Consider the following 12,117-nt stretch of genomic DNA (forward strand, 5'->3'; position numbering starts at 1 on the left):
TGACCCACCCTCTGTCGCCCAAAAAAACCAATCCAATTTCAGACTGACAGCTCTCCTACTAGGGTAGAGTTTTCCTGGGAAATTTGGGAAAAAATCAACAAAGGTGTGTGTATTGTTTTTTTTTTTTTTTAATTATTCCTAGGTTATAAAATATGAGTTGAAGCTAGATTGTGCTGTACCCTAAGAATTTAGATTATGAGAAAACATGCAGAACTCTCACATACTCTCTAATAATTTTTTGTTTGGGTTTTTTTTAAGATCTTTACAATGCACTTAATATGGAAGATCAGCAGCATACCAACATTATTTAATGTTTCCATTAAAGAATAAAATATGGGGGCAAATTTAGAGGGCATGGGTTTTGTAACCTGCGTGGTTAGTAGCAAGTTATGAATTATATGGCAAGGGGGAACTTATTTTTTGGTTTTGTTTAATGTTTTTCAAAGTAAACTAACTGAAGATGAAAATTTTTGTAATTTAAAAAAGTTTAAATTCACCTGTTAATTGAGTAAAGCTTAAATAAAATGGTTATTATTTGTATTCTTTAGGACCAAGTAGGTGACTTGAAAGAAATGTGTGAGCTTCTCAAAAAAGAGAAAGCAGAAGTTGAGCGCAAGCTAGGCAGTGTTAGAGGGGTGAGTAATGCTACTGTGTTTTTCAGAATAATTAAATGATTGAAATACACAAGATTACTAGTAAGGTTTAATTACAACTGAAATGTTTATCATCAAGCAAAAGAAGATGGGAAATGTTAGTTTTTACACTTAGTTACCTCTCCTTATTTTATTATCTTGGTACTTTAATCAAAGAACCAAGATACTAGTCAATTGGCTATTACTGTTAGTAAAGTTTCTCACCTACTTAAATCTTTGCAGGATCAGGTCCTTAGTCTGCCACCTGGATTAACAACAGTTACCTGCAAAACTGTCTCTTCACCAATATGAGAATATAGCCATAAGTGTATGCAAAATGATATTTCGTTCTATATTTGAAAATCTTTTGGTAGAGCTAACCAAATGGGATTAGGTTGTTAGAAAGTGGAACCTGTAATTAGAGAAATATTTTGTTTTTTAATATACAAGAGGATTATATAAGTGGACCTTCAGTTTACCTCAAGCCTATGTTAGTGATTGATGTAGTCTTCAATTCCGTTCACACCAGTACAAGTACACTGCAAGTGTAATGGTGTGAAGTAAACCCTTCTTCATTCCTCAGAAGACCAGAAAGCAAATGCTGCAGCAGAAACATTGCTCCTCCATTGCCAACATCTCATGAAACCACAAGTGAGACGCTTACAAGATGCAAACACTGTAAGAGCCACACTTGTGCCTCCTACACTGTACAGGGAGTGAAGTGTGCTGCCTCCACAATTGTTGCTCCCTGGGCTTCCCAAGAAGTAAAGAGGAGTCAGCATAGTGCTGCAGGGAGCCATAACTGGATTCCCCACATTCCTTTAACCTCCTACACTATGCCACTGTTTCTTCACTTCTTGACTTCAGCAGCAACAAGGTCTGCCTCCTCCTTTACTGGATAAGAGGAAAGTAGCAGTGAAATTCTCTTAATTTACTGAAGTGATTGTACATTGGAGTTTACTGTATGTAGAGTCTTTTCCCCTTCCCTCTTTTTTCCTGCATTAATAAAATATTAATAAAGTAGGAAGGGGAGTAGATAATCCACTGAAATGCAGTACTTCATATTTGCTTGGCCAAGTGTTACATTCCAAAGGAATTAGCATAGTGGAACCGTGCTAATATGTATGTATAAATGCAGAATTTTCATAGCACAATGTATTTACATACCAAATGTATAAATGTTGTGTCAGTTCTTTTAATAACACAAAAATTTAGATCCCCAATCCTGCAATTTGTTGTGCATGGACAGACTTCATGTGTGCCTGTTGACTTCAGTGGGGCTCCTTTGTGTCCTCCACCTGCAGGTAACAAATTTCAGGTTCAGAACTATAATCCCAAACTATAGTTACCATATTTTGTGTGTTTACAACAAAGCGATTAAAAAAAAACAAGACTTCAGACACATTTGATATCTCACTTAAAATTTCAAGCATTTACTTCATTATGCTTTTTTTTTTTCTTTTCTTTTTTTCCCCTGTCTTTTCTGTGTAGTCTGGTAGAAGTGGAAAGACCATTCCAGAATTAGAAAAAACCATTGGTTTGATGAAAAAGGTTGTAGAGAAAGTGCAGAGAGAAAACGAAGATCTGAAAAAAGCCCCAGGAGTTGTCTCTAATGAGAAACTAGTTAGCCTTGAACTTGAAAATGAGAGGCTAAAGGTACTGATTTATCATTCGTTATTATTTTTTGTAGCAACTTATATATAAATTAATTAGGAAAACTGATGAATAATAGTGTTTCACCTAAAACATAAATATCTTCAGTAGTATGTATAATCAAACCTATTGACATTATTTGGCACAAAAATTTGCTTCAGTTAAAAAAAATCACAAATGTGAACTTTGTACCACACAGAAGCAAAGCTTTACATATGCACTTCCTCCACAAAGTACTAAACCCGCCAAACAAAATCGATGTTTTGTATTCTTTCATAATAATAACTGAATAGAGTAACTTCTAAAGCAAAATGTGAATTTTAATGTAATGCAAGTTATTGTGACAGAGATAAATTTCTAAGGGAAATTTTGATATTCAAAATATCTTTTAATGTATTTGAGATATAGACATAAACGTGCTAAAGTGCTTTGCTGAATTGGGACCTGCATGTGCTAGATAACTGTAACATTCAAAATGAGAACTCGAAAGAGTCTAAGTTGTGTAAATACATATTTTTGTTTTGTTTTTTGTTTAATATTTAGTCTGAAATGGAAAAAATGAAACTTCATCTGGGTGGCCAGCTGAGTATGCGTTATGAATCAAAAACCAGAGGCATGGAAAAAATCATTGCTGAAAATGAGAGACTACGTAAAGAGCTGAAAAAAGTACGGTTATAGGATAGCATCCAGCCATTTGAGGAAATTGTTGGATATATTAAGCATCTTTTCTTTTAATTTGGCTGGAAGTATACATATTGAATATTGAATTTACAGTTCTGTACGCGCTCAGATACTATTTTGATGGGTTTCCTAAATACATAACAGATAGTATTTATGATATTCTTGATACCATACCAATTTGTGCTGTAGTCCTATTAGATCACAAAGGCTAAGCAGAATTGACTAAGGTCAGTGTCTTGGATGGGAGACCTCCAAGAAATACCCAGATGCTATTGGAAATAGTGTTTATGATTTAGTATGTGGCACTCTTCCTTCTGAATCAGTACAGATCCAATTTCTGAGTGTAATTTTATAGAGTTCCATGCTGCGTGAGGTTCTGTATTTTGGATAAAAGAAGCATGAAAGGCACTTCGCCACAATGTATATAATTTTGTGCCTCATTGGACAACAGGAGGCTGACACTGCAGAGAAGCTACGAATAGCAAAAAATAACATAGAGATAATAAATGAGAAGTTGACTGTGGAACTGGAGGACACTGTTAAGAGGTTAAACTTTGCTGAAAGCAGAGGTCCACAACTCGAAGGAGCTGACAGCAAAAGCTGGAAATCAATTGTTGTAACAAGGTAGGAACTGAGAATGAAACAGGCAAAATGATTTGTTTTCTTTAAGTATTTTTAAATGAATGATATTTTCATGATCATAGTTCTCAGTTCCTTTTCTAAAGCATTTCTTACTGACCTCATAGCAATCATTGATGAATTTACTATATTACATATGTTCAATATACAAACTTCTAACCCAGATCCAGCAGACATGTAGCGTCCTCAGTCATGTGTCCATAAACCCTGTTAGTCTCTGCTGCTCCAGAAACTCTTTCTCCTGTTCTGAGAATGAACCCTCCCTTGCAGCTTGAAAATGCTGGATTGTTAAACTGAGGGGACTACATTCCAGATTCTGCCCTGTACTATTACAGAATATCGTAACTGGACTTTGAAGAATAATTTTGTGGTATTTGCTAAGCATGATAAGCAAGTTCCTTAGCATCCTACCATGAAGGCAAATTCCTCCATAATTGATCAAACAGCAGTCACCCAGAGAAGTGTTGAAAGGTCTATGACCTGAATTTCTCAGACTTTGACTTGTTAATAGCACTCTGGTGGTGATGGTGAATGGGAAGAGGTATAAAGAGAGGGGTTATGCTGCTTCAAAATTACACCATCACAAAATAACAAAACAATAGTCTGAGAGGAGGGAGGAGCCCCTTCCCCACACCAGGAGTATGATGGTAGATGAACCCCATGCATCCTACAAAGGATTTGAGTGGATAGAAGGTAATTTACACAGACCCTTCTGCCTACCTTTCCCAGATAATGTTTTCAGTAAACAGTTGGGCCTGGAGCCAGTCAATTCTTTTACCTATAGTGGATGGAAAAGTGAAATTGCGGTGGCACAGACAGGGTGATGGGTACACCCTAAGTACCTGTTGGAGACCATACGTACATACTCAGTGTGACTAGCCTGTCCTGCTGCTTAGCTACATTCTCTTTTTAGTGCACACACGCACGCTTCTACTAGGGTCACCATCTTTGTTTTACAAAGGGTTCGTTTTTGCGATAGTCCTTTGGACTGTGTGTCGGGTTTGCAGGATGGGGAAAAAATATTTTCTGGACTAGGCATAGTATTTGCAGAATGGCCTTAATTTTCTTTCCTGTTTTCAGGATGTATGAAACTAAAATGAAAGAACTGGAAACTGATGTTGCTAAAAAAAATCAAAGCATTACTGATCTTAAACAGCTACTGCAAAAGGCAACAGAACGTGAACACAACATTGAAAAACACACACAAGACTTGAAGGAACAGGTGAGTAAAACGTAGCCTATCTATAATAATAAAAGGCAGATTTTTCTTCCCTTGTACACGTCCATAGGTTTGTTGTTATAGTGTGTTTCATTATTTGCGTACCCTAACTATACATTTCCATACTTAAGCATGTTTGGATTTCTTTTAAATTTAACCTTAATGGTGAATTTCCTTGGTTAATAAAGCTTAATATTGGGATAATCCCTATAATGTAATTTACCCTAAATTTCTGATATGAACTCTCAACTTTGTTTCCGATTTACTTATGTTAAAATGGAGTTAATCAGAGGTAGATTTTCCTCCACTATACACATCTAAACATTTATCACTGTAGTATTGTTCATAAGTGCTGAGCTGTAGGTATGGTTGTTTTAATATGCCTTAAAATTTCCTTCTACCTCATTCAATAGAAGCTATTTGTTGACTTTGACTTTCTGAGCATAGTGCAAGAACTGTCTCCTTATTCAGATTTTTGCTTTCAGGGGTTGGTTCAGAGGGTGGACTCCCACACAGTATCTGAGGAAGGCTTTCAGTTTGACATTTTATCATTTTACTTGTAACTGTTTAATGTTATATTCTGTATATGAAGCACCTAAAGATGCTTATAAGTGTATTTAATACATTGTCAAGTTTTTATTAATTTATATTTTTCAATCATATCTTAAAAAAAAAAAGTTGGGTCAAATTTTTGGCCCACGAGTCTTGACACAGAGTTCTTTTAAATGTCCCAGCGTAATTAGCCCCAGGACTGTATTTGCCAAGATTAGTCCCAGGCTTGTCTTGGTTTTAATGTGTATATGCCATTTCTCCAGCACTATGTGAGGAATCAAAAGTTTGTCAGAATGCATAGAGCTGTGACTTATTTTGAGTAATTTTTAAAGTTTAAGTGCTATTTTCTTCTTTGCTATAGTTTTTGAATACGTGTCAGTAATCTGAACACTGGGCTGGGGCAAAATCAGCAGAGATCTGTATGTAAACTTTGCAATTTTTTATCAACAATCTGGAGCAAGACACTTTGCAATTTATTTGTGTGTCTCAAATAACGTTTGCAGCTGTCCTTCATCAAACATAACTCTATATCAGCAGAACAGAAATTGTGGACGAGATTAAGAATAAACACTTTGGCAAGGCAACAATAGATTAAAATACCCAGTACAAAAAGCAAAAGTATATGAGATCATTGACTATTACAATTCATTTGAGGAGCATGTTCATTAAAATGTCCTAACTGGAATAAAACTATTCTAATTGAAATATAAACCACTGTATTCATAACATATCTAGCACAGAAAGATAAAGGCTTTATTTAGGAAATACTGATTTGAAAGTTTTGCTTAATTAAAATACTACCTCTAAACTCTCTCCCTGTTGACGATTTCATCCTTGAAAGATACCATCTGCGCAGAATTCTCGTTCTTGGGCCTTAGTTCATTGGGGAGAAACTGGCAAAATTCCCCAAGCTCTGCGTTGTTTTAACCTGATAGTAAGGTAGTGTGAGAGCTAGGCCCCACAGTGTACTAACTCACCACCTATTCCCATGTATAAATGCTTCCCTTTGAACATTCCATTCATACCCTGCTCCTGACAAAATGTTCCAGTGACTTCGGTCAAGAATACACTGTGATGCAAAGGATAGAACACAAGACGGAGGCTATGCCTACACTTACAGAAATATATAGTACAGGTACTATACATGTAGCTGTACATCTGTGACATACCCTCAGGGTAAAATCTGGAACTGTGGGACCCCGTACCCCCTTAACTCTTCAGAGAGGACGGTCTCTTCCAATGCTATGCTAGTGACAAGCAGCAAACCCATCCAGGTGCTATCACTCAGCCAAAAAATGCAGAGACACACCCAGCTAAACTGCATGAGTGCTCACCAAGCCACTCATGAACTGTACACAGGGAAACATCAGCAAATTCCCCCCCAGACGCAGCCTTGCACCCCAGAAATGTTACACTGCTCAAGACCCTCTTGAACAATGCAAGCTTATTAATTAGTTTGCCATTTTATCAAAGGATAGTGGACATGCTCTAGCCTTTATAATCTCAGCAGACACCCCCAAGCGCTTAGGACAAACTCACTGGTTAAGATTAAACATTAAAATAAGTTGATTCACTACAGAAAGATAGATTTTTAAATGATTGTAAGTGTTACGTAACCATCTCTGACCTTTATACTTAAGAAATAAAAAGTAAACACGCATTCTAAATCCTAAACTTTATCAGACTAAGCAAGGGTTGGTTGAATCAATCCGTTTCATCTCACCCACTAGGCACTATAAGCAGTTCACAGTTCTTAATACTGCTCAGACTAGGACCAGTCTCCCCAGTTCAGTCTTTTTTTTCCCCAACATTCTTGTTGCCTTCAGAGGTCGGGGAGGAGAGAGAGGTGATCTTATGATACCACTGTCCCTTATTTTATATCCTCAGTTCATGGGCCGGATATATACTGTAGGAGTTCAAGCATGTAGGGTACTCTACTCACCTAATCCATACCTCCCCATCAATACTGCTATTTGTACCTATGCTAGTTGCATGTGCAGTGTCTATACTCTACATGATGCTGTAAATGTAGACTTATCTTGAATCCAGAGAACTGAGTTCACGTCCTGTCTTTACCACTTACCTGCTGTGAGATTTTGAGCAAGTCACTTTCTATCTCCAAACTTCAGTTTGCTCCTCTGTAAAATTCAGATAATACAACTTGCCTTGCTTTGTAAAGCACCTTGAGATCTACAGACGAACAGCACTTTGAGAGTAAAGAATTGTTATTTATCCTGTCTGAAGGATCTCAAGAAAAGGAGAAACTCTTTGATGTATCTGTCTCTTTGGATCAGTGAGTGTATCCAGCACTCCTACTCTCTTGCAGGCTTCCCATGCCAAGAGAATCTTAGGGCTCACTCAAATAGTATAGTAGTCACCTCAATGAGCCTACTTCTTTCTGACCTGCCACCACTAGCGAGCCATGCCACACAGTCAGAGCTCTTGCTAGGGCCATATTGTGCAAGCCCCAGGCTGCCACAGGAAGGTTCCATTCAGCTGCATCTAGCCTATCCAGGATCAAAGCTTGAAGGGAGTGCATCCACTTTGTCCCAGCATTCTTGACTTCTCTGTATAGTCCCCTATTGGACTGATTATATTTGAACTGATAATTTCCCATTTATCTTCCATTGTTCAACTGACTACCATATTTTCAACTAATTAATTATTTGACTGCATTTATCTAGGTGATTTGCCAATTGTGCTGTTTGATATGACTGATTCTTTGAATGCCTTGTTTTAACTGATTGCTGCCCATATCCACTGCCAGCTCTACTTTGCTTTCTTCCATATTTGATAATGCTCAAAACTCCTTCTGACTCCTGACCACTTCCCTTCTCCCAAAACCTCTCAGAGAGAATAGTATGTGAGGATAAAGGACACTAATTCCTCAACTACTGACTATGGGCCTGATCCTACAACCTTTACTCATGAGTAATTTTTTCTAACAAAAATAAGGATCACATGATCAGGTCCTCTGCTTTTATTGCTTAAAAGATGTTAGTTATGATCACCTTCAAACAATACAAAAGTTAATACTTTAAAATAGTGGAATTCATAGAGATTAAAATATTTTACCTTAATTTAATTTTTAAATTTTTTTTTTTTACATAATCAGGTCCTTAGGGCCAAACTTCAAGGTATTTAGGCATCTAGAGATGCAGACAGACACCTAGTGGGACTTTCAAAAAGCACCTAAGGAGGTTAGGCCTAACTCACTTTGACACTTTTGTAAATCCCACTAGGTGTCCATCTGCATCTTTATGCATATAAATACCTTAGTATATCTTTATCTAGATTACTATGTATTTTCTGTTCCTTCCTACAAGGCAGCTGAAGCACTAATTCATATTTACTATAGTAGGCTTATATATAAAACTTCAGATGCTTTATAGGAATTGCCAGCATCTACAAAGGCGCATCTGAAAGTTTTTATATTGCAATTTATTTGTTTGTCCAATTAAAAGTTCAGTTTACCTTTTCTCTAAGATTAATACTACAATTCTCTCTGCTACTAGGCTTCTGTTTTTCCTTTCTCTGTATTACTTTAGCTATGGTATTCTCAAGTTGAGTTGCTTTGAGTTAGTAAATGTAACTATAGGTATTGTTTTCAAATGTAAAATGTCCTCATTTTCCTTATACTTCTTTTAAACCTAAGATTGAGCTTCTCAAACACTTTCCTGAAGGTGCTAGCACGGAGCAAGGCCTTGCCAGAGAGCTTCAGCTTCTCAGGTAAAGTACCAAGAATTATCCCTAAACTATGAACCCCCGCTCCACTATGTACAGAAATGAGAATAAGACGTTCTTAGATATGAATACCCAGAGCAATTTTTACTCTTCACAATATTTCAAATTAATTGTCTTACAGATTAACCAGTAATCAACTGGAGAAGGAGAAAGCAAAACTAGCTCACCAGGTGGAGGCTTACCGACATCAAACAGGCACCAATGCAAGCGAAGGCTCTGCAGCCGGTAGCCATTTTCAGTATCCAAAGTATAAGGATTTTTCAGTAATTTGGGCTGGAGCTGCTCTCATTTACTACACTAGTGAGAGTTGGGAGTAATTCCGTAACAGTAAATTAGATTACACCAGTGTAAAACTAGTGTAAGTAAGAACACAATAAGGCCTTCAATCTTTGAGCACCTATGTAAAGCTGCAGGTACTCTGTTGTAAAAGAAATACTTGTGAAAAGCTAGATCCTTTACAAATATATTTTTATCTTCAGAAAAGGATATTTTATGGTAATTTTGTGATTATGTTAACAGCAGTTGCTGAAGAGAATACCTTTTCTTTTTGAAAACATGTACATAGTTTCCTGATGCACACATCAGGATTCTGTGCACACTAGAAGCAGATAACTGTTGGACAACTATTGCAACACTGGTTTTGCATGTTTTCAGTGGTATATGTATTATACAACTGCTACCAGAAATCCTGTTTTAGGCTATCCACTAGCAAGTTTACAGCTACTTAGTACTACTTGTAACCACTGACAAGTGTCAGGACAGAGACTAAGAATGGGCGCGTAACAGTGGAACTATGGTATTAAATTAATTTTAAAAAGCACCTTTCATCTAAAGAACATTTACCATAGCTCCCCCTTCCTTACAGCTGCTGCCCTTCCTTCGTGATTCACTCTGAGCCCTGTGGTATAATTAGAAATCGCTGGATTAAATTTTAAAACAATTAGGTATAGAAACTCAATAATGGTAAAATCTATTTAGTTTTGGAATAGTCTCAAGAGAAGTGGTAGGAGCACTGTGGATTGAAAATGCAGTGGAGTAAATGACATAATTGCTTTCTTCTGTATTTAACTGTCTAGCACTGCCAGCCACACTGGATTAAAAAAAAAAAAATTTTTTTTCAGCAGAAACATTCAGCTGTCAGAGTGAAATTAACAACGTTGGTCTTTAAACTTACCAGGAACGAAGGTTAATAAGACCTAATTTTTAAAAAATGGGGCATATCAAACCTCTCAGAGCTATGTTTCAGGCAGACTCATTAGGATAGCAGCGCACTCAGTCAATCAAAACATTTACTTCACAACAAAGACTAGCCACTTAATATTTTTCATTGAGAGCTTATGTTGTGAAGTAGATGGAGCTACCAGAATAGTGTTGGGGATGACTTTTTGACATTGCAAGATTGGGTAACTGGGTTTAATGTTCTCCACTATGTATTGCTTATTAAATATAATAGTTATGAATAGGTTAAACATTTTAATTGATTTGCAGTATCTTGAATTTAGTAATCTAGTTTGTGCTTTTCATAACATATGATTATTTTTTTTAGAGAAAGGCAGAATTGACAAGTTAATGGTAGATATAGTAGATCTCCAGACACAGCTGCAAGCCTCAGATCTGGAAAAACAGCAACTTACAGTGAGTAGTGTATGGATACCACCACGGTGATATTGTTCACTTACCTTATGAACTAATGGGTAGCTAGGAAACAAGATTACATCCACCCATGAGTTGAGGTCTTATATAACGGCCAGACTTATGACTTTTAAAGTACAAACTCTCCAAAAACAAGTTGGTAGTACAACCCTACTTTATGGATTCAGGCATGTAGTGCACGACAGATGGAAATTGGCATTGTTAAAAATACTGAACCACTCTACCAGCTTGTTGCACCCCGCCTCTCCCACACACTCCCCAAATGTTTCAGTAGCCAGTAACTGCCACTCCTTTGCCCCATCCACTTTCACAAAATGACTCAAACTGCAACCAGAATCTTCTTACATCTGCATGTTTAGTTCACAACTTTGATGGGGCCATCAAGAGAATCAAATAAAAAAGGGAGGAAGGGAAGTTCTGCTCTCTTTAAACTATTAAGGAGAAATCCAGAACAGAATGTACTGGGACCTTGAGACTCAGGCCCTAAAGCTAGGGTCAGAAGAATATGTTGTTTAGAATCACAGCACTGTGTTTCCCCAGAATCTCTTTCCTCTTATGACAGTATGTAATTATGCTGTACTGACTGTGTGATTAATTTAACAAAGCACTCCAGTCTCACTGTAAACATTTGTTTTGACATATGTTAAGTACTAAACTTTTTAACCTCGCTTCCTTTTTCATCTACCAAAGCACCTGACTTGCAGGTGCAATTAGGTACTAAGGTATATAAATGATAACCTGTACCTTTACATTCAGAGTGCACAAATCAAAGCGAGTTTTTAAAATTTCCCATGAAGGAAAAGGCACACAATTAATGTTGTCATTTAGTCCTTTTATATACACCTTGACACAAAAACAGAATGTAGAATCTTGAATTGTAGTAAGTTGGTAATATTCAATTCTTTTATTAGGAAGAAATCAAACAACTGAAAAGAGAACTGGATAACTTTGACCCTTCCTTTTTTGAAGAAATTGAGGATCTGAAATACAACTACAATGAAGAAGTGAAAAAAAATATTATCTTGGAGGAGAAATTAAAGAAGCTTTCTGAACAGTTTGGTGTTAAAGTGGATATTTCAGCCAATGTGTCTAGTGATTAAATCCATGTTAAGTATTTTAAGAACTAACACCTAAATTGAGTCAGTAGGCTGTTATATGTAATACCACTTATATGCAAGCCTGATTCTAATTTCTCACCATTGTGAATTAGGACCAGCTTCATTGAAGTTACAATAGTTTGACACCAGAGAGAGAGAAGCAGCAGACTTTTCAAAAAAGTTACTAAAATCTTGTCATTAGTGCTTCAGATCCAATAGATCTAGAAATCAATGTGAAAACTTGTCT

The 12,117-nt window shown here is 36.7% G+C and overlaps 1 protein-coding gene across 2 annotated transcripts in view; it reads left to right on the forward strand.

Moving 5' to 3' along the window:
- The window catches only part of CEP290 (centrosomal protein 290), a 121,891-nt gene extending 110,013 nt beyond the window's left edge, over positions 1–11,878 (forward strand). For both annotated transcript variants that reach the window (XM_084640647.1, XM_084640648.1), the window contains 9 exons: positions 549–635; positions 2,124–2,288; positions 2,829–2,951; positions 3,418–3,590; positions 4,686–4,827; positions 9,032–9,105; positions 9,242–9,345; positions 10,667–10,755; positions 11,685–11,878. In XM_084640647.1, the coding sequence (XP_084496773.1) occupies positions 549–635; positions 2,124–2,288; positions 2,829–2,951; positions 3,418–3,590; positions 4,686–4,827; positions 9,032–9,105; positions 9,242–9,345; positions 10,667–10,755; positions 11,685–11,873 (1,146 nt within the window). In that variant the 3' untranslated portion in view covers positions 11,874–11,878. The remainder of the gene's footprint in view (positions 1–548; positions 636–2,123; positions 2,289–2,828; positions 2,952–3,417; positions 3,591–4,685; positions 4,828–9,031; positions 9,106–9,241; positions 9,346–10,666; positions 10,756–11,684) is intronic.
- Positions 11,879–12,117: the final 239 nt, after the last annotated feature.

The sequence above is a fragment of the Lepidochelys olivacea genome (assembly GCF_965140295.1).
Source record: "Lepidochelys olivacea isolate rLepOli2 genome assembly, chromosome: 1".
In the NCBI taxonomy this organism is placed as follows: Eukaryota; Metazoa; Chordata; order Testudines; family Cheloniidae; genus Lepidochelys; species Lepidochelys olivacea.